At 41.7% G+C, this 27,696-nt stretch overlaps 1 protein-coding gene across 3 annotated transcripts in view; it reads right to left on the bottom strand.

The window, feature by feature from the left end:
* The window catches only part of PRR5L (proline rich 5 like), a 43,275-nt gene extending 29,874 nt beyond the window's left edge, over positions 1 to 13,401 (bottom strand). For 2 of the 3 annotated variants that reach the window (XM_032691344.1, XM_032691346.1), the window contains exons 1-2: positions 13,177 to 13,280; positions 167 to 542 (exon numbers count right to left, since the gene is read on the bottom strand). In XM_032691344.1, coding sequence (XP_032547235.1) covers positions 167 to 336 — 170 coding nt within the window. In that variant the 5' untranslated portion in view covers positions 337 to 542; positions 13,177 to 13,280. Of the gene's footprint in view, positions 1 to 166; positions 543 to 13,176; positions 13,281 to 13,384 lie in introns of those variants that run through there. The other variant, XM_032691345.1, reaches the window with a different exon arrangement.
* Between the last annotated feature and the right edge of the window lie 14,295 nt (positions 13,402 to 27,696).

Here is a 27,696-nt window from a genome sequence, read left to right as displayed (position 1 = left end):
GGATGCTTTCAATACCAGCAAAATTTAGGCATGCCAAAAATTCAGGCATGCTTATAAATAGACGAGATTAGCTATAAATGGTGTGAAGCACAAAGATAAGACACACATGGCCCTTATGGTGGAGCTGCTGCAGGGGAAGAGCTCAGCCCAGGTAGATCCTGCTCACCTGTTCCAGGCAGAGTTGGAGCTGAGCTGCATAGCCTGCCGGGCTGCCTGGAACCGAGGCAAATCACTGAGGACAGGGGAGCTCATGAAGCGAGGTCGGGGCCTTCTGAAGGAACCCATCCTGTGGAACTGGAGAGCAAAGGATGGAGCTGTGGTGAACCCTCCTTTCATAGGGTCAGATGGAGTGGAGCAGGACCATCAGACAGTCTCTCCTCTTGAAGGTCCAAGAATCAATCTCAGCAATGTCAATGAAACTTCAAACCCAAGGACTCAGTCAACAGTAAAACCAAAGAGTCAGCCTTGGACCAGCAGTTCCCCACAGTGTCAGGTTTTGACATGGGCATGGATTGCATTATGATGAAGAAGCTGAAGGAGTCCTGCAATGCAAAAAGAAAGGAAAAGAGTAAGGCAGAGAAGAGAGGGATGAAAATATCCTGTGCCATTAACAGCAAGTTTGGGCAAATCTTCCAGAGTTCTCTAGCAGCCCCATTTCCCATCTTGCTCCTTAAATAATGACCCAACACAACCAGTCAGAAATACAGACATGATCTCTCTTTTGATTTCAATTTGCAGAGATACAAGAACAGAGATGCCTAAAGTCTTCTGACAGAGGCACTTTATATAAAGATACATTTATATTTGAGTTATATTAAGCTGCAAAGGGAAAGCTTAAATTCAGAAATGTAAATAAGTAGAACCTTTAAAAAGAGTTAGCCATTTAGTCTATATATAAAATAGTAGTAGTTGGAGAAAGAGAAAACTATTCCACTAGAAAAGAATAGAAGATAAGCAATGGAAGAAAAGATGAACAAACACAATGCTTTTTTTTGAGAAGTGTTGTGCAAAGGAATAAATCCACTTGTTATCAGTTCACTACAAAAAGAATACGATGGAGAGCTTTTGCAAATGGGTTCTGACAAACAGATATTTTGAGAGTAAATATGACTTTTATGTCTGTGTTTTTTCTACAGTATGAGAAGTAATTGCTAGGCCAATTACGAAATGCCTGTATTTTCCACTCTGATCATCATCTTCATGTAGATGAATATGCAGCCCCAAGTAAACCACAGAAATAGAAGAAGTGATCTTGGATAAAAACCACAAAAAAACTTTGGCAAAGCTTCTGTACTTTGAAATCTTCCCATTTCAGATTATTACAAGCCGTAGCTGTACTTGGCAGTTTGGAGAATGAGTTGTGGGAGGCAGGAGAGAGAGGAAAAAACCTAAAAAAAATAGTTGAGTAACTGAACTGCACATGAAAGATGTAAGGGAAAATCTTCCCATTTCTACTACACCTTCAGCATGAGGCAAAAAGAGAGATGATCAGGCAAATAAATGTTGTGTATCTGCACAGTGTTTCTAATTTGACTAGCATTCAGCTCCAGGAAACTCTTTCCACTGCCCAAACTGTAATTAACTCTTACATGTATGACAACAGCTTTCTTCCCACCCAGCCAGCCCCATTTCACACTGAGCTCACTTTGCTAGCCCACTTCTCCATGGCCTTGTCAGATTCTGGTCAACCACCACGAAGCCACCTCAAGGCTCTTGCTGTGCCACAGGCACCACATGCCCTGTCAACAGGGAAGTTAAAGGAGAAAACACTGAGAAACCGTTTCATTTTTAGGCACTGGAACATGTGGTACTATCATTCTTAGTGCTATTCAAGAAATAAATATGGTTGTTATTCCCTCACTAGCTAAATACAGCTTTCAGAGATCTCTGTGGAATTGGAACATGACTACAAATGCAACTTTTTTCTGTCTTTAGACAACTCCTGGCTGTCTTCAGAGATGACAAAGCCCAAACAGTCTTTCGTAAAATAAGCTTAGCCCTAACTGGTTTTGCTTGAAAGGACAGCAATCTGTTGATTCTATGGCTGCTCTGTTCCAATTACAAAAAAAAAAAAAAGTCATAACTTTTAGAAATTAAGAATAAATGTAAACTAGTACAACCAAATCATCAGGATCTTCTGTGTGCATTTTTAAGCAACAATTCATTTGACATTGCCCACACATTTTCAATCTGTCAGCAATTTCTCTATTGACAACAGTAACCACATCAGGAATCACTAGAGGAAAAGAAGCTACAGCACCTTGGAGAGCTGAGTGCAGGCTCTTCTGGCAACGGATCAAAAGGTGTCCACGAGGCAAAGTGCAAGTATAATGGCTGTCTTTGTTGCAAAATAAGAACTCGTGCCATTGTTTGTCATCTACGAGTCCAAAGCTGACAGCCTGAGGAACTGAATGAATGACAGCTCATTTCTCCCAGCATCACTGTCAAATTTGTCACTTAATAATCTTTACACATAGAAACATTGAATGGTTTGGGTTGGAAGTGACCTTAAATATCCTCTGGTTCCAATCCCCCTGCCATGGGCAGGGACACCTTCCACTTTCAGAGTTATAAAATGCAGTATAAATGTTATTTTAGATCATTTGTAGGCATTTAACAGGTCTAGAAAGCAATGGTTAAGATGTGCTAGCCCACAGCTGTGTCCTATCACTATTCCAAATGCCATAAGTGCATACAAGCATCTTCCTCCCCAGTAGCAAAATGATTTTATAAAGATACATTTATATTTGAGTTATATTAAGCTGCAAAGGGAAAGCTTAAATTCAGAAATGTAAATAAGTAGAACAACCTCTGTGCCTTAATATAAATAAAGTAAAATCTGTGTAGGAAATTCTTTGGCCCATTCTGTGCAAGCGGTAAAACACCACAACCAGGAAGGTTTCTCCTGAGCTATGAGTCTAAAAGATTAATTCCACACAGCAGAACCACGGCATTACACCAGGCCCCACGATGAATTTTCTGTACACTTCTTACCTAGGGAATGTGCTTAAGTTCATGGAAACATACATGTCATTTTCCCTAATATCTGTTAAAGTCACCAGGACAGATAATAACTAACTTTTGTCTGAGGAGTGCAGATGAGAGACCTCTCTTCCCCCTTCCTCCCCCAACCAGCCTGCAATGCCGTACTATGGTCAAGTCAACCTTGCTTGAGGACCTCATTAGGAATTTCAGACAATATCTTCAGCTTTAGGACCTGGTTCAGAGTTTTATTTTCATTTTTCAGGACTCAAATATACAAGTCTCTCCTATCGTATCTAAACCCAAATCTAAATCTTATCTGACTACTAAATGACAGGCACACCAAACTGTTACTTTGAAGGCAGGCTAACCACCAAATGGCATCCAAACATAACTGGCCCTCGTGTTATCAGAACTGGAAATGCCAAAGTCTATGAGAAAGACCATCCTCTCCCCATGCCCACGGCCTACTTAAATTATTTTCAGAGTTCCATAAAGCTAAAAGTAACAGAGCATTTACTAAAAAAACAGACTTTTGGCACATAAAATTTGCAGATACTGAGCATCCAAAGGTCAACAAAGCACCCAATCAAACGCTTCCATCATACCAGATTTTCCTTTCACAGCAACTAGTTTCCACTGAAAGTTTTCCCCGAAGCAAGGCAGCCTTTTTAATAAAGCTTCATTTTCACTGGAAGGTTGCAGTAGCAGTTTGTTGGCAATATCTGTGGTGTGCATTCTGCAGTGTGCAATTTTTTGGCTTTTTACTTGGGAGAAACTACCCCTGTGGCGAGAAAGGCATTAACATAGTTATAGGTCAGTAAGAAGCCCTCATGGTATTCAGGCTATTTTAGCTATTGGGAATGAACAGTATTTAGCAAAATGCTGAGTACAGCAAGGAACAATTTTCCTTTTCATTTTACTGTGAAAACTCTCATAGAATTATGCAGAAATGCTCAACAACACTGTTCTCCTAGAGGCTTTCAGTCCAAATTCTTTCACATCTGCAGTCTACCCTTCCTAAGATTAAAATGGTTTAGAAGAGCACAAAATAAAACCTACTTCTAATAATCACAGTCGTATTATCAACCACAGAACTAGAAAAAGCTTTCCAGAGAAGCAATTACTTTTCCCCTTCTACACAGAATGATGGGAGACACCAGGATACAGCATGTTCTAGCCACCAAGCAACACTCTCACATCGATTGTAAAAGATATAAAGAATTGGAGACTGAAGTACAGCGACTTCATAAAACATATAGCCACACCAAGATAATCTTTTGCTGCCATATGCTCCAGCTGCTGGGATAATTCTTTAAATGGCATCAGAGGATTTCAAACTATTTGCCAATTGATATATCCTAAGCCATACCCCACTCTCCTCATCTCACTAAATGACCCTGCACATCTTTTTTGGTAAGACACTTTGTCATGAGTGAGTCAAAGAGGTAGGTATTACTTTGCCTTCCCTTCCAGTTGTCTTACCCCCAGTCTTTTTTTTTCTCTTATCTTTGATCATCATCTCAATCCAGCCACAAAAACCCTCTAGATCTCTAACAAGGCAGATATGTCATCTGTGTAAAACTCAGGTCTTCAAGGGAGTAAACTCTTCAAAGATGGAAGTCTGTGTTCCCAACTGAGGGAACACAGTAGGACGATGAGTCAATCTCACAACAATGTAATTTCATCCACTAGTAATTCAACACATCTGAGTAAACACTTCTAGGATTAATCTGAATCTTTAAAGAGAAGAATCAAGCATGAAGACAAACATGGATACAGACATTTACAAAAACATTACAGTCATGAAGCTAGGAAATTTTTATTGTTTGTTTTCTGTTAGCCATGAAAAACAACAGAGAAATCATTATAAAATAATTTCATGAATAGACTTTTCCCTCCCAACAGACCATAATATATCTGACTGTCTGCAGGAAAAGCAAGATCAGGTGCTACACCTACTTTGATCTCTCTCTGCTAAAGAAAAAATAATGCAAAGAAAAATTTGGCAGCAATTCCTCCAGATTATGAATCTTCGTGATAAGCTTGGGCCAAACAAGCAAAGGGCTCATGGTAACTGAGATTTAATGAAAGAACAGACCTTTTAAAATTCTCTGATATCTTCTCTGCAAGACTCAGAGCAACAGCTGCTAATGGAAGTGACAGGGCAGCAACAACTACAACTGGTTTTGCTTCTTGGAGGAAAACTTTCACCAACACTACTTCACAAAAAATTCACACCAAAAAGCTGCAATTCAAAAAGTAACTCTAGAACAGTTGGCAAAGGAAAGGAATAGTGGAGAGTGAAATAAAGCAATAGAGAATGACAGGTTATCCAGATATAACTGATGTTTTACCATTTAATTTTTTTCTGTCTTAAAACCAGCCCCTTCATGAAGAAAAATATCCACTTGCTTATATTTATCTCTTTTATATGCTTTGTGCAACTGTTACATCAATGACCTATGACTACAAAATACACAAATTGGATACTGAAACATGCATCTAAATTTTTTATAATGATTTTGAGTGTGGAAAATCATAATCTTTAGAAAAATGTTCCACTGTACTAGGCCTACAGATCTATAATGAGTGGTTTCATCCTGCCTCAGACACAAAAAGTATGCAGAGAACTAACTAGATTCTTGTTAGCTGATTCTTCTTCCAGCCCAGTAAGTCCTTAACAAAGCGTGTGATTGGCAAAATTCTTGATTTGAGTTCAACTTACAAGATCTGAAAACACTATTTTTTACAAAAATCCCTCATTTATTTGCTATGCAGCCATACTGAAAAGTGGAAAAACAGCCCACAACCTATAACTTGAAATCTTCTAGGTCATCACAATTACGCATGCACATGCATGAACTTAGTTTATATTCTAACACAGACAGCATTTGCAATTGTTAAATTAACAGCATATTCAGTTCCTCTTATAGCTCCCAATTGCTCAGTTTCTTAAAATTAAATAAGGTCTACTTTTCAGAAGGAGACAAGATGATCAAATTGAGATTTTTTTTTTGATAACCAACGAAGGTTCTTTCTAGTTAACATTGATCAGAAGCTATGTCTTAGATATATCTCAGAAGTTTTTGAATGCAAGAGTGTAAAAAAGTTTGGAGGCAGTCTAGGGCACAGTCTCAAGGCATGACCTCATCCTTTCATGCCTTCACACCTTTGGCTATCTGACTCATGAAAATTTTAGTGCTTAGTCCACAGTCTGTCAAAAACAATACGAATCTAAATATTGGTCTTAATATGGTTTGAATCAAGTCCTGAAACACCATGAAAAGTGGTGACACTTTGTCTTGTGAGCAGCCCCTCACATCAGGAAAAGTACATCTTCAGGTGTGCTCGTGCTAGCACCAGGAGCACAGCCCATGCTGAGACATTCCCAATTCGGGAAGGCAAATGGAAGAGTGCAAAACCAGACTTCAGGTCTGTTAATCTTGTCAATAGGATTGATACTAGTTGAAAACTTTAAAAAGAGCTTCTTCCACCCTTAAATTAGTGCCACTTGTTTCTGAAATCCCAAAAATCAGCTCAGAAATTTTGCAAGGGGAAACTCTAGTGAAGCTGTTCTCATCTGTCATCTTAGCCTACCTATCAGGCCATAGGTAGGCTAAGAGTCCATGTCCCTACTCCTCAGCACAAGGGCAGGATCCAGATGGGAAGTAGGTCTGTGCTCCACCTGCACTTCATTTGTCTGTGCCTCAGATGCTGTCCCCTGGGGGAATGCAAGGTGATTCCTCAAGCTCTCCGTACAGGTTACACAGGACTTCAGCCAGCCAAAGCACATTACCTGCAACCCCATTACACACCTCCTGCCAGCCCCTGGGTGGCCCCAGCTTGTGCAGTACCAAGTGCTGCCAGGGTTGCCTGACTGCCTGCCCCACATCTCCAGCCTACCCTCCCCACCCTGCACCATGGGAAGGCCCCGAGGGATCCGAGGCAGGCTGAGCCACGGGCAGATGGGCCACTCGGTTCTGCAAACACTTCTTTCATCAAGAGCTCATGAAGTTATACTAATAAGAGTAAAAATAATTACCTCAATTTTCTGGCTGAGGAAATGAAGATGCTAAGCCCGTGAAGTGACTTAGCCTGGTCTTCCACATTGCAAGCCAGGATCCTATTCATCAAACAAAAATATCCTTCTAAGGTGCTTTAAAGAAGCTTTCAAATTACTCCATGGAGTTGGAGAGAAAAAAGGATTAATCTGATCTACCTCTCCTTTCCTAAGTTGGTTCAATACTAAAAGGTGTCTATTTTTTTATTAGTATTATTCTTTTGCTGGGCTACACCACCACAAAGGTAGCAACTTGATGCCCCATAAATAGTCCAGAGATGTTCTACTGGCCCCTCCTATCTTTAATTAAACTTCATAGATTTTAACTATAGTAAGTAAAAGAAATGATATCAATAGATACGGGAGAACAGTTGTCTTGATACAAAGTGTTCGTACTCTGGTATGCAACCATATATCCAACAATTTTACTGCTACACTTTGACTACCCAAAACAAGACTACCCAAAACAAGATCTCACCTTCCTTATCTTCCTAGTACACCCTTGTCTCCACAATAGAGACCCCAGTATTCCTGTCTTCCTCCCCCATCTTTTGCATATTCCCTCTTCAGATTTGACCCATACCACACGTTTATTTACAAAACATCTCAAACAAATTTACAAACAGATAACAAAGCCATGTAACTTCTGTAAAGAAAGTTATCCACTCAGTAATGCTCTGAGTTTCTGATGTTAAAGCAAACCTGAAACTCAAAGTGAAACTCTACTTTGAGCAAGAGGAAATATATGACAAGGGGGGAAAACCTTTTTGTATATCCCACCATAATCTGAGAACTGTCTCTATAATTGAAAGACCCCTCCAATCCCTTTGGAGGTTATGGACAGACCAAACTAAGATTGCTACTTCACATCTATATACATGATAGTACAATTGCTCATCAAAAGATGTAAGAAATCAGTAATAGCACAGAGCAAGTCAATTCAATGTGAACTGAAGGGTTCCGGTCATAGGAAACAACACACAGAAAAATAAATAACTTGTAATATAGGAGTAGCATCTAAGACAACAAAGTTATTTTGTTTTCTACCATGGATTTTCTGTGTTATTTCAAAAATATTTTTTTATTCTTAGGACTCATCATTCAAAAACAAAGAATATTGTTATGGCTATTAACAGGCACCACATGTTTGCAAAACACTCTGATATGCTTGGATGGAGAATAAGGGAACACCTCATTAGAATCACTTAGCTGACCAGTATGAAGGCAGAGACAAATTTGAATGAGATGCACTAACAGCTGATTTATCTGGTTGAAATAAATTATATTGCCTGAATAAGCAACTACCACACCAAAAATGTAGCCATGAAAAGCAAGAAGCAAAAATGTAGCAAAGGTTCAGAATCATAAAACTGATGTACTGATTTGAGAAAAAAAAATACATCTCTTTGGTAAAATAAGATGGATAAGAAGGGGGAAAGAGGAGATCTATCACCATTTTTTGATTACTGAAAGTATTCAGATATTTTAGATATTCCATAAAGTTGTATCCATGACAGCTGCAGTAACAATCCTTTCACAATGGAACACTGCAGTGCTGTCCTAATCCACGACAGCTAGAACAGATTCTTTTAAACAGCAAATTTATCTGCACCCCTCTTTTGAGTCTCATCCACTAAGACACAGCAGATTTAAAATCACCATTGCTTTGTCTCCAATTCTATATCAAGGCTTTACTCAAGCTCTTACACTACAAAACCCTCAACTGATTTGATAGCAAAACAGTACTCTCAAGATCTCAGGCCCCCAGTGCAGTGGCCTATGTTATTTCCAGATCTACTAGTCTTAAACTTGCTTGATTACCAGATGATTTTTAATCAGTACAGCTAAATGGGAACAAGCATGAAAACATGGAAAAAAAGTGATACACACATAAATCATTATTTCCTTCCACTGGCAGGAATAGTGTTTAATAGCACTACTAAGTGTATCCCTACGGGAGAAAAACAGGTCAGGAATGTATTACCTGAGTGACACAAGTATGAGTAAGCTATCAAATTCTTTCTGTAGAAAAGGCCTTTGGATTGAATTAACAAATATGTTTTTAAACCCTGAAAGTAACTTAGCATTACACTCCCTTCTAAATTTCACCCGTGCAGGAAGTGATAACCCCTACAAAACAGCCATTCTTTCAGCATGGGCTCTAAATATATTTCCACAAAGCTCAGAGAAACTTTATCCTTTTAGACCACTTCTTCCCTGGTCAAATGCAGTGAAATTCACAAACAAATTCATAAAACTAAAAGAGAGGAACAGACAAGCCACAGGAATGCTTTCTTGAAGGTGGTCACACTCCAAGTTGCAATCAATGGCTCCTTGTCCAAGTGGAAAGCAGTGACGAGTGTTGTTCCTCAGGGGTCAGTATTGGGACCGGCACTGATTAACATCTTTGTCAGTGACATGGACAGTGGGACCAAGTGCACCCTCAACAACTTTGCTGATGGCAACAAGCTGTGTGGTGCAGTTGACACCCCGTAGAGAAGGGATGCCATCCACAGGGACCTTGACAGGCTTGAGAGGTGGGCCCATGCAAACCTCTTGAAGTTCAACAAGGCTAAGTGCAAGGTGCTGCACCTGAGTCAGGACAATCCTAAGCACAAATACAGATCAGGCAGAGAATAGATTGAGAGCAGCCCTGGGGAGAAGGACTTGGGGGTGTCAGTGAATGAGAAGCTTGACATGACCCAGCAACGTGCAATTGCAGCCCAGAAAGACAACCATATCCTGGGCTGCATCAAAAGCAGCACAGCTAGGAGGTTAAAGGAGGTGATTCTCCCCCTCTACTCTGCTCTTACGAGACCCCACTTGGAGTACTGCGTCTAGTTCTGGGTCCCCCAACACAATAAGGGCAAGGACCTGCTGGAGTGAGTCCAGAGGAGAATCACAAAGATGATCAGAGGACTGGACCATCTCTCCTAACAGACAAGATGAGAGAGCTGAGGTTGTTCAGCCTGGAGAAGAGAAGGCTCTGGGGAGATCTTAGAGCAGCCTTCCAGTACCAAAAGGGGGCTACAAGAGAGCTGGAGTGGAACTGTTTACAAGGGCATATAGTGATAAAGTAAAGGGGGAATGGCTTTAAGCTGAAAGAGAGTAGGTTTAGATTAGACATTAGGAAGAGTGAGTACTGTGAGTGATGAAATACTGGAACAGGCACCCAGAGAACTTGTGGATACCCCATCCCTGGAATTGTTCAGGGTTAGGCTGGATGGTGCTTTGAGCAACCTGGTCTAGCGGAAGGTTGGAAGTAGGTTATCTTTAGGGTCCCTTCTCACCCAAAACATTCTATATTTCTATGATTGTATGTGAGGCAGAAGCATGAAGTGAGAGAAAAACATAGTTTCAGAAGTAAAAAGGTCATATCAGTCTAAATGGAATTACATGTTTAATTTTATAGGAATGTTAATCGGAAAGCATTCAGGATACATTTTATCAAAATCAAACAATAAGTCAGCAACTGCAATTACTTTCAGAACTACCTGTGCTGCAACTAGAATGACAACCTATTATCTTTGTGCTTTCTTGCACTTCATTCTTATTCCTTTTTGTTTGTTTTTTGTTGTCACATTCCTGTTGTTGTTATTAAACACACAAGTATGTCCCACATTTTTAACCCTAGGGCTACAAAACATGGCAGTTAATAAGCTGCTTATACATCACAGCCCATCCTCAGCCACCTCTAGTATAACTGGAGTTTTGCTAAAATCCTCAGTACAATCTTCCATCCTCTGAGCTGCACTTAAGCCCATCTTGTGTAGTAAGAACGGGTTGTTATGCTCTACTGAATAAGCCCTGGAACTCAGAACATAGTCAGTCAATGTATATTTATGCTTGAACTCACATCAGCAGAAACAATGAGTACAAAAGGCCATACATTATGGAGAAAAATAGCCACAAATACCTCTGGCACCTAAAAAAGTCACATGAAAACTGAACTCATTGAATATGAGTTACAAAAAGGATAAAATTCTAGTACTTATATGTCTTCTACTTTTAAATCTTTGACGATGCATTCAAGTCCCATTCCTCCACTCTTTCCATAAGAATGGAAGCTACACCAAATAAAAGGTTAAATATCTCACCTATTCTGTGTCTTTGGTTGTTGAAAATTTAAGGAATTGAAATTCTTCCAAAAGAGACTTAGTAGTCAGTAAACATTACCTGTGTTCCAGCTGAACTTTGAAAGTGAACCTTGAAAGTCTTATCAGAGTTTCAGGTGATATCAGACAGCCCATAAACACACTGAATAAAAGTAATTACAAAGAATTTTATCTTGAAGGCGGAAGACAAATGCGAAACTGTCACCTTAACTCTGCTGCAAAATTGCCAGAAGGAAATATTGCTATTAAACTGACAGAGCAAAAAAGACTCCCATAAATGCTTGAGTGCACTTGTACTTCCCTGTTCACCCTTGGCACTTCCAACTTACAGGTAACATCCAAGTAGAGCTCAGTGCAGCACACCTTACCTGACTTGACAGCTATTTCAGTAAGAGATTCCAGACACCCCCATCATAGAGAACCACAGAATAATCCACCTCTGGAAAAGTTTCTTCCTAGCTTCACCAAAAAGCAGATGTGTTTTGACCCAAACCCAAGAACTTTCCTTCCTTAGCGAGAATGCCATCCATTGTTTATGAACTGAGTATCAAGAGCATACATTGTCTTACATTACTGTGAAATTTGCATTTCCTTGGGATCTGAAGTTTGCTTTTTCTTGTGTCTTGGAACACAAGAGAATATTTTCTTTTTTTTTGGTTCAGGACTCTGGTAGCAGCCCTGAGTTCATGAATGTCTCCCATGTTACAGCTAAAAGAAAAGCTACATGCCTTCTGCTGGAATCTCTCAGCACTCTGCATCTTATGTGACAGGTCAATCAATCACTATGGTCTCTCTTGACTGTAAAAAATATAAGTAGCTTTAATAGGAGAAATTGAATCTAAGCAGAAAAAAAAAATTGAATGCAAATGCTTTTACATCACCATTCTCCACTTACCTACATAGACATGTCATTAAGTTTTCGGTTGCTACCACAGAACAGGTTCTCAAATCTAACATCCTTGTCATGGCATAATTTACTGCACAGATTTTCAACTATAGATCACTTTTTTGTTAAAATGCTAACAAAGTTCTTCACAGAGGTCAGAGGACAGAATTTTACCCCCAGCTATGTGGTTTTCAAGGAAGTCAGTTCATTAGTAAACCACAATGTCTTGTCTCCTCTGATTTAGATCTATTCTGTTAGGGGCTACTGCACAGTTGGACTGTGGTATCTGTTTTAGAAAAAACCACATAGCCTGCATATCAGCCTCTGTGTCTTGTGCACGCTGCCTTACCATGAAATATGATCTATGGGTATATACATTAAATATGTATGCACATACAGCACTATATGCCAGATGCAAACAGGTCTTGCATGCTGATCGAGGTATCGATGAGTTCTGCATAACCAAAACCTTTCACACCACAGAATTGCAGCATCACCTATAAATACAATCAGCACTTGTTTCTGACAAACAAAAAGTCCCACTAGTCAAGACAACCCACTTACATGAACAAACCATCATATGATTGGAAAAGGTAAAAAAAAATAGCTGTGCTTTGGACTATTCAGCATAGACAGTCAGGAGCTGTGTTGACTGGAGTTACTGCTGGAATGACATGTGGCTGTGGCCGATGTCCCACAGAGAAGATGATGGCAGGACATGCGTTTGGCAGTTGCAAGAATTGATAAGTAGATTATGTCCACGAAAATGGAAAGCACTGTAAATATTCCTAGGGCAGAGAAGCTCCCAATGTTGGGGAAAGACGGGTGGCATCACCGTGGGAGAAAGGCCCAAGAGAAGAGAGAAAAGAGTGGAGATACACTTCACTTCTTTAAACAGGTGGCCATCTACTCTTATGGCTTTTGTCTCCTCTTGCAGCAGCTACGTGCTAATTCAATTTATTCAGGAAAAAGATGGGAGAAAAAGCTCTTGCCCTTCACCCCTGGTTTCAGAATTATTGCGTCTCCTGGGGGGAAGGGTTAGACGGAGGCATTTGGTTTGGAAATGACTCACTCGGTAGCGCTATGGAGCCGGAGGGTCTATTTTTAATATTTTTAAATTGAGAACTTACCCAGGTCTTATGCCAGCGCTGTGCTCCAAAGGCACCGCCGAGCGAGGGGAGCCGGCCCAGCCCGCTCCCTTCCGCAAGCCGCCCCCCGGCAAACATCCCCTTCGGGCCGCCGGCGGCATCGCCGCCAGCCCCGCTGCCCCCCGGGCCGGGCCGCCCCGAGCCCCCAGTCCGAGAGGGGCCGGAGCCCGAGGTCGCGGCTCGCACTCACCCGGGGCCGGGCTGCGGAGCGGGAGGCGGCAGCGCCCCGATCCCCGATCCCCGATCCCCGATCCCCGCGCCCCGCGCCGCCTCCAGCCGAGGGACGGACGGACGGACGCGCTGCCTCCTCGCCGCGATCTGGCGAAATTTGCCACCCACCGGCCAGGATTTTACACTTCCTGGCGGCTGGCCAGCCCTGGCTTCTACAGCCTGCCCCAGACTGGCTCCTCCCCGCCGAGGCAAGAGCCGGCCGGGTCGGGCGGAGCGGGGGTAGCCGCGCTGCCTCCCCCGGCTCCCATCCCACTCCCGGTGGGGGTAGCCCGCACCGACCCGTCCTGTCCCGTCAGAGCCAGGAAGTGTAAATTCTTCTGACCTTTAGCCAAAGAAAGGGAAGGGTAAGGATGGAGGAGCTCCGGAGGCCCTTCCCGGGGAAGGGCGGCCAGCCCGGGTCTCACGGGGTGTTCCGTCTCCCCCCGCCGCACCTCCCCGGTCCCGCGTCTCGCTGACTCGACCGAGAGATGCTGGACCTGCCGCCGGCCCCTCGCAGGCCCGGCTCAGGGCGTGGAATTTGCCTTCGCACCCAGCTACAGATAAAGAAATGGGTCGTGCAACACGGGGAAGGGGATGTGCCGTTTAAAGATAGGGCTTCTTTTATTTTGGTCTCATGGTTCAAGGTTCCTCTGGTAGCCGCAGCCCTGTGCAGTTTACTCTGTTCTGCTGTCACAATCTACAAGCAGGTATTGGACAGGAAACTGCTGAAAAAAAAAATCACTTGTTATTCGGGGTCCCTAAAGAGATTAAAAGCCACAATTAGCTGCAGTCAGGGAGCAATCACATGGAATATGTAAGGCAAACAGTTATGCCCACTTTTGGAGAGCTACTCATTAATTTAAAACACTAAAATTTTTACATGTTTAAAGGAGACACACCAAATTTGTAAAATAGTGTAATTTTCTCTAACTGTTTAAGAGCTTACTGTGAATTAGTTTATCCGCAATACCGGTGATACTTGATGACCCAATGCACTGCTTGTTAAGAGAATTCAAATCATAACTTTACAGCTGAGTTGCATCTGGTCTTAGAATGAGAAAAGTTAATACTACTATGGAACCACTGTGTTAATCCATTAGCTCATGCTAGGATCCTTTAACACTTTTAAGCTGTTCTGTAGATATCCACATCAAGCTTAGATGAGAACAGTTGCTGGATGTGTTTGTGGGAGATGCATTCTCCTTTTCTATCTCTAGATGTGTAAAACAAATACTCAGGTACTGCCAACCTTAACCGCTGCCCATTTCTACTACTAGTTATACAAATAGGATTTACTATTATGAACACAAAATCAGTGCCTGGGGTTTGCAGACAAAACACTGCAAGCTGTAGGAACACATACAAAAACACAGTTCCTGTCCCAGACTCATGTGGCATATGATGACAATCGATACTTGTGCAGCATATAATATCTATTAATTTACTAACAATTAAAAGTGCACATTGTCATTCATTCTGCATCTGCTTTTCAAGCCAACAGTTACTTATTTCTCAGAGACAGCACTGCTGAAGCGAAGTTTGAATGGTGATCTCAATCTGTGGCTCATGATACAGCTGGGAAGTGACTGTCACTGTGGTTAGATTGACTGCAAAGCAATGATGTGATTTATCATACTTGAACTGTTCTCCATGGGCCAGCAAAGACCCTAAGGAACTTGCAGGTGAAGAGAACGGTGACCTGACATAACTGTTCAGGTGGCATGCTCCATCTGGGAGAAATTCCTAGGTTTTCTAAAAAACCCCAGAAAACACCAGCACACAAACTGGAATCTTTCCCCGAATTTTAACTCACAGGATTATGAATCAAAATTTGACAATACATTCCAGGTGTGGGACAAATTCCTACACATGGAGACTTGTGGAACTCCGGGTTTATGAGGGGGAAGCTGTTTGCCATTTGGTTTAAGCTTCAGGACTACCACTGAGGGACATCATTGCCACAACACGGACTTACTGTGACCATCCTGATGTGTGGCTGGACTCCCACCTGTGGGAGAAGAGGAAGGAAAAAACTGAAAAGATCCCCACCACCAAACCAGGAGGAAGGGGGAGGTCCTCTTTGATTTCCTCATTAGGAAGGAGTGAGGCTTCTGTGAAAAGGAAATAGTCTTTGTCCCTTGGAGTGAGGGCTCCCAGTTATGCAGGAGAATAGGTACTGGGAAGACTTTAATATATGGCAAGAGCAGACAAGAAATACAACTAGAAACACTAGCCCAGTAGAAAAAAATAAAATATTTAGGTGGGATTCATTTTACCTAACTTTAACTGTCTGAGTTTATGCAAAACACCCCAAGCTTTCGAAGTTAAATAACGTAAGTCCTGCCCTAAAGCTTGCCCAAGTGGAATAAGATTGCAGTGAAGGGATCTGAAGAGAAAAGAATTATGTTTAGGTTGACAGATGAGAAAACTTACCTTTAATTGCTCCTTTTTCCCTTTTAGTTTTGATTTGAGAAAAAAAGCGAAGAATATGGTTTTCAAAGAAAGCTCCTCGCCTTACACAGGCAAGTGATAATTTATAGATGTCTGCTCTCTGTCCCAAAGACAATACATTGTGCAAAGGCACTACTGTGTGCTTTGTGAGAGGAATGGGCTCTTCTGTGGCCTTGTTCTAAGGTGTCATCTCAGACTGAAAAGCAGGCAACTGACAACACCAGTGATGTTGCTACATTTATATAATGAACAGATACGTGAAAAATAGCTACAACCTTAATTTTGTTTTTGACATGCTGCCTTAACACCACACATCCTCTCTGTAGCACGCTCTATAGCAAGGCTGAGCACACACACGTCCTGCTCTCACACAGCCTGCTGTTCAATACAAACCTAACCACAAGAGTTGTGACTAACAGATGTGACCTTTTATTACTTTGCTTATAACACACTTGATGATGGGACAAACCCACAATGTATCGCCTTTGCTTTGGCTGTGTGATCCAACAGGTCTTTAGCATCATGTCTTCCCAGAAATGAGTTCTGGGAAAAGACCCACAGTGTGGTCTGTGAGGAGGGCAATGAGGAGAGTCATCATTTCTGAAGAGCATTCCTAATTCTGGCACTAATTTTCAAAGAGCTGAGGGCTGCAGCTGAACCAGGCTATGTTTTATTCTTATCCTATCCACAAGGATCTCCTGCTCTTTCATCTGCTAGGACCCTATCTGCTAGGATAGCCAATTTACTCCATCTGTCCAGTGGGGGGGGGAGGAGGGGCAATCAAGAAAAAGTTGACTCTAACTGAAGTGGATGATTTTGACAGCAAAGGCAGTAGCTACACTTGAGGTTGCCTTGCATATTCTTACAAAGAATGTGGGGCAGACAACTGAGGATAAACTGGGAGCAGCAACCACCTATCCCAACTCAGACAGTGAGGACAGTCCTCAGCAACATTGTGCAAATTATTTAACAATGCAATTCATCTTTCTTTTGGGACTGTAGTGAGAAAATTCCATGTATTGGTGATGCTGTGAAGCTTAAACAACTCTTTCAAAGAGAATAAAAAATTTAAATTTTTCTTAAGTTGTCATTTAATGTTCATTTTTATAGTTTCAAACTTGGGGAGGGGAAGGGAGGAGAAGGGAAGGAAACACCTCCAAGCAGTGGGGTTGAGGATACACTATTCTATCAATTTTACAAGTCAAAGCTCTGGCATGAGTTATATTCAGGAAACAAAATGTATTCCTACAGGGAAAAATGCAGCTACACTACACCTGTCAAAAAATAATTAAAATCCCAGCTACTCATAGGGAAGACAATTCTCAGAAGCTGTAATGCTGAAAGAGACCTAAAACAGCAGGAGAGCAGGCGGTAAATTAGACAGACCCATAATTTGACATGAAAAGAGGGGAAAAAAAAGGCAGAAACAAGAAAACAATGGGATAGTAGAGTTCATAAACAGAAACTGTAGCAAAGGCCTCTGTTACTGGTATTGTAGTGTAAACTCCCTGGAATACTGCATTCAAACCTGAATATCTTCTCATCAAAAAGACATCAGCAAAGATAAATGAATTACTAAAAAAAAAAAAAAAAAAAAAAAAAGAAGTAATGAGGATTGATTTAGATTCACTGTCATATGAGTTGAAAGAGCTAAATACAGATGTGCATGGGGTGTAGGACACAACACTACAAAAAATAGGCACTGTGAGAGATCAATTATTTTGGTTCACGGAAGTGAGAGAGTTAGTATTGCGAGGCAGGAGAAACTAGTATGAAACAAGGCAAAAAAAATTAGGATGGGTACTCTTACAATGGCTTGGCTGTAAGATCTACTGCCTGATGGAGAAGTTGCTCTGGGACACTTCTTCTTGCAGTATTTTAAATAAGCACAATACAGTGTTTATCCCTTGGCCTACCAAGCACAGTGGGCTAGTTGATCTTTTACAGAGGAATTTTCCGTCTCTAATTTCTGTGTTTCTAAAGTTTCCTCCTCTGTAGAGCACTGTTTGTCACATAAGTGGCAAACCTCGAGGAGAAGACAAACAATATAGCCCACAGGGAGAGATCTAAACGAAGAAAACAGCTAAAGTATGTTTGTGTGTGATACTTTACAGTCACACCACAAATCATAGCCAGGCAAAGGCAGTGGCAACCAGTATTCCTTACACTGACCTCTGCTAGAAACCATAATACAAATGTCCAAAGGTCACAAGCAAGCTTAACAGACTGTTCTTTCCATCCTCTCGCTTTAAGTCTTCCTATCCCACTCCTGACTTCATTTGTCTCTCCAGCATCTCCATCTGCTCCATCTGCCTCTTGCTTTTCATCTCCAGGGTCAGTAAACTGAATCTTTAAATTCAGTACCTGGAATCCTGTACATCCATCCTGAATTCTCATCAACCTCTTTTCTATACAGGGAGCTCGACCTGACTGTGCTTTTGGGGGCATTGGAAAAAGACAATTGGACCCAGTGTTGTGTTGATTGCACAGTGATACCATCCTGAGAGTCCAGGAGAACCTCACTGTGTGCTCTTAGTGTAAGGAAAGCCCTGAAGAGTAGCACTGCAAGTGTCTCTGCCATGTGCACTGCCTTGCTGGGAGCCGGCTCCATGGGGCTCACTGTCAGGTCACTTAGGATCTGTAGCCTGTGCCAGTGAAGAGGTCACTGCAGTAGGTAATTTGGGCGAGGTGACCAACAGCTCAGTTACCAGCTGCGGAGAAGTCTGACATTTCATATATCAACTGTTTGCTGGCACCAGCTTTGGGTTATATTGTCTTTCAAAGCTGCACACTCAAAAGAACATGCACATGGCATGAGACCTATTTCTTAAGTTAAACAAGTGATTCACTAGATGTTAGATGACTCTTACTGGTAAATGAATGCCAAATCATGCTGTTCTAATTACAGGAGGTTTCTAAGGTGCCTTGCTTTACTCATTCCTGACTTGGTGTGATTCATCTCTTGGTTTTCAGTCTACAATTTTACTTTTTCTACACCTCTCTTGCGGACCATGCTATGCTCTGCAAGACAGAAGCACTCCAACACAGTGAAAGCCACTACCAGGATTAGAATTCGCACACTGAGAAAACAACAGGCTTTCCTCTTTAAAACAACTAAATGCATTTGGCACCATCATTTTGATGTTGCTCTCAGAGCCAGCTGAAAACCAACCTATGTGAATGCAGCAGAAGTACACATTTACCTCCTGAGCTGACTGATACAAGAATTGGTTTAGTCAGGGGCCAAGAAGAAATCATCTGTTGTATCAGAAGTTCACAGTAGCTCTTCCTATATTTATATACAGAAAGAATGTGGGAGAGACTTGAACCCTCCCAGCCATCCTGCAGTTAGTGGGATGATGGGCAGACATGCCTTTTAGTCTGGAAGCAGGATTCTCATTTGTTGTTGTGTAGCTTATGTTACTGATTTGGCACAGTTGCTGACAACTTAACCTTACCTCTCAGGGGTGACCCTGCCTTCTTTGATAAATGGAGGAATGATAGAGTGCAACCAGGTGCCATAGTCTGAATTTACAGGTTTACAGATGGATGTTTATTTACTTGTCTGCCCTTGACTTCCACTGTAAATATCCTGTTGTTTCTTCCAGATATAACAGTGCTGATCAAACCCACTGGAAGATGCCTTTACTAGCTAAAGGATCTTATTTTGTCTGTCCGAGAATGTGGTTGTGCTGTGAGGCACAAGGCTGTGGAGCCACAGGGGAGAGAAGAAAACCAGAGTTTATCTGCACAAAGAATGGGACTGGTGGAATTAGTGAGTTTTAACTTGGTAACTGTATGCTTCTTTCTGGAGCAGTCGAACTCTTTGAATAGACGCTCTTGTCTTGCATAGGAGCATCAGTGACTTCTGGCATAGAAGTGATGAATACAGTGAGACTGTACTGTAGGATTAAACTAGGGAGGCTGAGAAGGCTTGGTGGACAAGTGTGGGCATTTGAAATGTGGGCTGCATTTCAATGTACAGAGTAAGGTGCAAATACTAGAATATTCATGGCTTGTGGCAGGTATGTGGATGTTAGAGTGAAAGACAGCTTTATGGAGTATTCCTCCATGTTATCAGATGCCTCGGATCCCAAATTATCTATTTGTATCACATAGAGCCTTTGTACCACAAACACATCATAAAGCAGGAGGAAGGATATAAGATGCTAAAAGTGCTACATAAATGAAGATGTAGACTGTATATCAATCTACTGCATAGGAGGAGTCTTTGTGCTCTTGAGGAATTTCACTTTTGATTGTCAGAATAAATGTATTTAACTAAAGAATCACATATGCACATGTTCAAATGGCTTATGAGCAACATTTTATGGTGGCCAAATGACTGTGTGTAGAGACACGCTCTCCTCCAGTAAACCAGCATGGGTTTCTGAACACCAGCTGTGGAATCTGTCTCTATGGCTCTGTGTTTGTGTGGAGGACAGTCAAATCCCAACTATGCCAATATGAAGCTGGGCAAATTGGTTTGACACATCTCCAGTTCTCAGAATTTTTCTCAGTCTCTCAGGTTTTTGATTTATTTTCAGAAGCTCTCCAAGGAGACTGCTCTTTATGTGGAACTTACCATTCTGCCAGGCCAGACTGGAATTTCAGCCATTCATAAAGGAAATATGAGGTTTCGTGTGTGTGCATGTGTGGTGCCAACTCACTAGAACACACACAGGGACAACACTTGGGCTTTGCAACCAATAAAATTCAGCAAGTAAACCAGCTCACCTCTTTTCCTTCATGTTCCCTCTTCCTCCCTTCCCCATTATTTTCACACCCTGCTGAAACATATGAAATGGCAAAAACATTCCAAGTTAAACAGTTAAACTCTGGATTATTTACCGAATCCATGCACACTATGCCCTGGGCAGGCACCCTTTCTTCCATCCTTGCTCTGCAAGAGAAAGTACATCTGCCAGGCCATGGCTAAGGAAAGGCACAACCCTGAACCATGAAGAAAGATAGCTCTAGTGACACCTCAGCAAAGCGATGCCTGGCTGGCACTGCATTACTTCCCAGGCCAAGAGGTCTGGGACAAGGTACATAAGCAAAAAGCAACAAACTGTGGTGTTCCCCTGCAGCTGGGGAACCTGCTCCATGAAGGGACTCTGTATGAGGCTGCACACAGCCTAGCATACAGGATTGTTCAGTGAGGGAGAGGTGGTGTTCAGGGCTAGGCAGGGGATTTTGGAAGTGAGATGCAAAAGCAAGCACACCTACGTGCTGACTGACAGATCCATTCTCGCCATGAATTATCAACCTGTTTAAAAATTAGTAGTCCTATGTGGTGGGTTGACCTTGGCTGGACACCAGGTGCCCACCCAGCTGCTCTATCACTCCCCTTGCCAGCTGGCAGGGGACAGAGTAAGGTGGAAAAACAACTCATGGGTTGGGATAAGGCAATTTATTTAAAGCAAAAAGCAAAGCGGAAGCTCGCGCGTGCAAAAGCGAAGCAAAGTGAAAGATAGTAGGCTTTATTCTCTACTTCCCACCAGCAGCAATGGTCAGCCACTTCCGAGAAGCAGGGCTTCAGTACACTCAGCAGGCAGCCATTGGAGACAATAAATGCCCGCCTTCCTGCTCCTTGCCTTAGCTTTTATATGTGAGCTGACACCACATGATATGGAATATCCCTGTGGTCAGTTTGGGTCGGATGCACTACTTGTGTCCTCTCCCAGGATCTTGCCCTTGACTGAGGAAGGAATGTTACAGTGTTGGTGCTGTGCTCAGCAGTGGTCAAAGCACTGGTGTGTCACCAACACCCTTCTAGCTGCCGATGCAAAGCACAGCACTGTGAGGGGGGCTGTGGGGAAATGGACTCCAGCTCAGGCAGACCCAATACATCCTACCACTAAGAGAGGCTTGCTTAGTCTCTTGCTGTCTAATTATACAATTGTTACGAGCAACTGGAAACAGGAAACTTGTCTGACTGCATAAATCTGGCTCAGGTAGGCTAGCAGGGATCCCAGACAGCTTGCACTGGGTTACTAGGCAATGTAACTTATTAAGGGCCAGAATGGGTCCCTTTAGCTCAGTTTTCTCTCTCCTACAGTAGCCAAACATAGATGCCTTAGGCGGACCACAGGAACAGAAAAAGCATATAGAAAGAGGACTTCTCCCAGTCATTTCCACTACTATTTTCACCTATATTAGCTAAGTTAAAGGTAGCAAGAGGTGCTTCCTGCGGTTCACTCTTCCCCTACAATTGCAGATACCTTTGAATATACTTTCACATCCATGTTTTCCAAAGTTTGTAAGGAGCAGATGTCTTCTTGCTGGAGAAAACTCCATGGCATATGTTCCTGATAGGAGGTAAAGAGAAAGAACAATGTTAACATGAGTTAAGCTATGTTGCTGCCAAATACACAGCCTGAATTGCAAAGTCAATGAAGTCAATTCTAATTAGCTATAATCTGATTCCATATTTCTCCCATCCCTACACACAGTGGTCATAAAATTAACCAAATAAAAGTTTTCCCTGTTATAAATATGTAAAGGTTTAAAGAAATAAATTAAAATAAATAATAAATTTATTAGATTTAATAAATTTAATAAAAATATTAAATTTCTGTCACCTCTATTAGCTTTGAAAAAAGGTATTTTGCTGACACAAACGTATTTTTTTCATCTGATGAAAATTGCAGTATGCAGCAGTGCTCAGGATATGCACAGGATACAGACTGCCTGCACATACCTTCTTGCATGAACCTGTAAGCAGAGAAAAGAGGACAGAAAGAACCAGGGTTAGCAGCTGACCCAGGAAGATGTGGAATTTAGTAACTGTAATGTGTTATTACCACTACAATGAGCTTCCAGTGTTTACTGTACACATACAAATTGGTGCGCAGGGAGATGGGCTGTCTGAATAAATAAACAGAAAAGGCCAGGGTCCAAGTCAGACTGAACAATAGACTGGGGAGAATGCAAGACTCCTCTTTAGCTGGACTTCCCTCCAGGAAACCCAACTCATACTAAAATCCTCCTGTATCCTGTGCCCTAGTCTGGGGGTGTTGACTCAGTTCCAGCTAATCATGTAAATCGTATCTGCAGAAGGAGGTGAGTGCAGGCTACTGGATGCTACCAAGAAAGTATTCTGAAAGAAACCTCCCGGCTCTAAGATGGAAGGAGAGTCAGCCTCAGTAGTTTGAGAGAGGCAAATCTGTTCAAGTGCCCCCAAACATGACTGTTTCTTTAGTCAAGTAGCTGATCATGCATCAGACCCAAACAAAATTAAAACTCCTGTCCTGCCTCCTTATCTTGAAAAATGAAAATGGTTGTCCAAATACAGTGATTCTCATAACTCCAGCAGAAGGAGATTTTTAGACTCTGAGGCTCCCACTTCAAGACAACTAGGGCTTAAACTGTGCAGTATTTGAGGCTTATCTCTTTGGATTAGTAAGTTTCCTAAACATGAAGCTTCTCCTCAAGACATGAGAAACTAAAACATCCATTTTTCAAACTGTGGCTTTAACATGACCAAGAGAAAAAGAGAACTGGGAGAGGAAGTTTCTAGCTGAGAATCAATATGCAAGACCAAAACTGGGCAGTAAGAAACCAGTTTCTCAGCTTTTTGCAATTAACAGGCCAAATAGTGGTTGAGGGGAAAAAAAAAAAGAAAACAAAAGTGGGAGGCTCTGGAACATTTTATACACTACTAGTGTTTGCCAATTTGCTCAACAAATAAAGCACCTGACATCCAATTAATAAAAAGTTGTGATTTTAGAAAAATAAATTGCATGTTACAATCACAGCTGTTTTAACTGGGATTTTAACTGGAGTACTGATGCTGCTCTCTGACTTCCAACAGTCAGAAATCAGCAAGTATTCCATTATCTGGACTCTTATATTTTATGGATTGACAGTGGGTCATAGTTCACAGATAGATTAAATTGATTCACACTGTTTTGGAGCTTGTAATAGTGGTCTTGAAAATCAAGGTAGCTACAATCTCTGCGTGCTTTTGTGTTTTCTCTCAGAGCTCCTTTAATATGCTGCATGTTCATATCTGAAGCTGGTTAGGTCACTATACTTGCCTTTTCAAAAACAAAGTAAAGCTTTTTTTTGGAAAATAAATGAGATATTTTCAACTCTTTCAGCAGGATTGGAAGTAGACTATTCCTATTCTTACATTTCCTGTTCCAGGAAGGAAACAGGGGTTTAAAATTTTTGTTACTACAGACTTTTCTTTCCTAGTTGAATAAAATCTGAATCCGTGGTGATACTGAAAGAGTTATGCTTCCTGTTTGCTTCTGCTTAAGAAAAAAAGTTCTAGTATGAACTGTTGAAAACGCAGCTGTAACTAATTAACATGCAGCCTTCCTCAAACACTGTTTAACATTTACTTATCAACTGAAGTCCTTACATTGAACAGTATCTTAAATGCCTTTCCTTTTAAAAATGCAGACAGGAAAATTATCAAGGGTGCTATGCGTACTCTTTGTGTTCTACTATAAGAAACAATTTTTGTCTCGGACTTCTGCCTCAGTTTATTGAATTTGAGCATTTCAAGAATGTTTCCAAATGAAATGTAGCTGGGAGGATCCTGAGTATTTAAAAATCACAATGAATCTTATAATAAAAGCAGAGGCAAATTAGTTAAAATCTAATTTGCGTTACAATATGCTGATTTTACCTGGACATGGAATTCTTTATGCAATTTCCTTTTTGTCCCCTCCTCTTCCTATAGTTACTGTAATTTTGTGTGCTGACTCAGTTGGCACATTCCAATCTGGAAGGGGCTGCATTTTCAGCAACAACTGAAGTATTTACCAGTTGTGTAAGCTGTGAAATATTTTAGAAACTATAGAATAAAATAACATCTTTTCCTCACCATCACCACCATTTACAGCAGTGACAAGTACCTTGCAGTGATATTGTGTAAGCACTAGTTCACTACTGATCACAGTCTGCAGAGGAGCAAAAATTTCACTTGGTCAATTTCATTTATGGGCAAAATGAAAGCAAAAAACTTAAAAGCTTAATTTGCAGCAGGTCCTCTCAACTCCTCTTAAAAATCAGGTCAAGTTAAATCTGCATGGTAAGGTCAAGTAGACCAAGAATCTGCACAGTAGATGCTCTACACACACAGTTGATGCTGAGGATCTGACATACACAGTATGCATGTTCCAGGTTTTTTTTAATTCAAATCACCTTCATTTGGGTCTCCTGGACTGAATGCCTACTGAAGTCTGAGCATGTTAGGTACACTGCTGGAGAACATTTTCCATTTTAATTTCACTCAACAGAATCTAACCCCTCCACTCAAAATCAGCCCCTGATGCAAAATGAAACACAGGCAATAGAGAGATCAGGAGATTTGCATCAAAAATACGCTTCTGCTCTAAACTAAAACACTAGTGGAGACACATCACAAGTATTGCTGTCAGGACTGCTGCAATGGCTGTGCTCTGTCCCGTATTTACGTCACTTCACTGCACATTACAGCCACAATGTAGAGAAAAGGCATCACAGACTGACACTTGGTTTTGCTTTTTCCGGACTGGTACATGAGGTGCTACATTTAGGTACATCTCCTGAGGTGTAAAGTATCTGTACTTGTCTAAACTATGACAGTTTGCATCTGAAGGTATGAGAATTCATTCTGCTTCATTTCAGGACACACTGACTCAAAACAGTTCGTGACCTGTAGCTGCTTTACTACCAAAAACCTGTGTTTGTGTTGCTCATTTAAGCATTGTTTTTACTGCTGGAAGAAATTTTTCTTGAAAGTAGTGCTTCAGCTCCATGGTATTTGTGTCACTGCATAATGAAGTTACATAACATTACATCACTGTGTATTGGCAAGATATCGCAACATGAGGATTCAGGCAGCAACGCTCCCATGTAGCACTGGCATGAAGAGTTACAGGAGAAAGTGGAAAATCCTTTAAGGCGTGGTTTACACCACTGTATTTACACTGCCCTTTATAATCACAGGTTTGTACAGTGTGTGGACAACTGAAAAGATAAACTCAGCCACCAATGTCCAGCCCTTCTGTTGCATGCACAAATTCCCTTTCTTAACAAATCCTCAGCAAACATGTCATGTCACAGGAACACCCTGCTAATAAAACCATGTCTGCAGTTGTCTCCCCCGAGCTCTGGTTCCCCAGGCAGTGGCCCTTCTGCCGATAAAACCTGTCAGATTGAGGATGCACAGTTTGGGTGAAAACAACAAAGTACCCCAGTGACAGGGCAACATCAGCAGCTATAAAGCAAGGGATGACTTCCTAAGGCTAATGTTAGACTCGTGATGATTTGGTTTACCCTTCCACTAAGGTAATTTTATAACCTTTTATAATTTTATGTCAGAAGAAGGTGTTTTTAACAGAGAAATACTTGGGAGCCTGATTTAAACAACAGCTATCAAAACAAAACAAATTCTAGGTTCAGTTACAACATTTTTTTAGGGCTGTGGCACTTCAGTAGCCCTTTGATTCAGCCTCTGATACGGTGAGGCACCATGAATCACAAATCAGTTGATGCTGATCTGTGGCATTGAACAATGTTGTCATTGTGGGGACAAGGAATGAAGTTGGATTGTTTGCTGGATGTACCAGTCAGTAGGAAACAAAACAACCAGCACACCAATGCTTAGATGCTCTTCTCAGCATGGCAAAAAATTCAGCTAACTCATCAAATTGTGCATCTTGAGAAGTCAGGATTAAATACAGCATGTCCTAAGAGGGGGGGTTTTGTAAGCTCCACTTTGCAGTTCACTGAGAGGAAAAGACCATAAAACTCCACAGCCATAAAATTCTGAATTAAAAAAAACCAAAACAAAACAAACAAAAAACCCAAACCAAACCAAACCAAAAAAACAACTAAAACAAAACAAAACAAAAAACCAACCAAAACAAAAACAAACAAATAAACAAACAAAAAACCCCCCCACACACAAAAAAACCCAAACAAACAAAAACAAAACAAGAAAAAATCAACCAAACAAAAAAAACCCCACAAACAAAAAACATTGAATTAATAAGAACTAATGGGGTACTTAGTACATAAACACGAGAACTTTTTGGTTTCAGATTTAAGCAGCCAGCACAGAGTACAATTCCCATCTTTGCCAGGTGCCTCTGTTCTCCTTGCCTGTGGCACCTGTTTCTGTTGTTACCCTGCCCTTCTCTGAACCAGACCTGCCAAAGCTCACAGTCACACCACTGACAGCTCCCTCCTGCCATGCCACAGCTTGGTTTGCCACAGGGTCACTGCTGCTGCTCTGCATCCCTTGGAGATGCAGAGATCCTGGGCACAGCACGGCATGACCACGTGGCCCAGGACAACACAGCCTGTGGAATCACAAAAGGACACAGGAAAAAAGCTTTTCTTTGTTTTCAACTCCAAACAGCACTTCTGTCATGCTTACCCCTCTGTGCCCGTCAACATTACAGAGTAACGGTCCCTGCAGCTCTGAAAAACATAGAATCATATAGGATGGTTTGGGTTGGAAGGCACCCTAAAGAACTTTGCGTCCAGCAACCCCACTGCCATGGGATTGGAACTAGATGATCTTAAATGTGAGAGTGGTGAGGCACTGGAAAAATTTGCCCAGGGAAGGTCAGGTTGGATGGGGCTCTGAGCAACCTGATTAGTGGAAGGTTCCAACACCATGGCAGGGTGTTGGAATGAGATGATCTTTAAGGTACCTTCCTGCTACTAGGGTCCTGGATGGCCCAGGGTAAGTCAACAGTGGTATTTCTGCCTTGGCCACCCTAACTGTGATCCCACATCACTGTCTTGCACTTCCTCATGCTGCACTTACCTGGACAGAGTTCACTGACCAGATGTTACCCAGGAACACTCACCCTGGTAAGTATGTTACATGTA

This window comes from Chiroxiphia lanceolata, chromosome 6, assembly GCF_009829145.1.
Source record: "Chiroxiphia lanceolata isolate bChiLan1 chromosome 6, bChiLan1.pri, whole genome shotgun sequence".
Lineage (NCBI taxonomy): Eukaryota > Metazoa > Chordata > Aves > Passeriformes > Pipridae > Chiroxiphia > Chiroxiphia lanceolata.
Note: the sequence above shows the minus strand (reverse complement) of the source record. Positions and strands in the feature narration are given on the sequence as shown.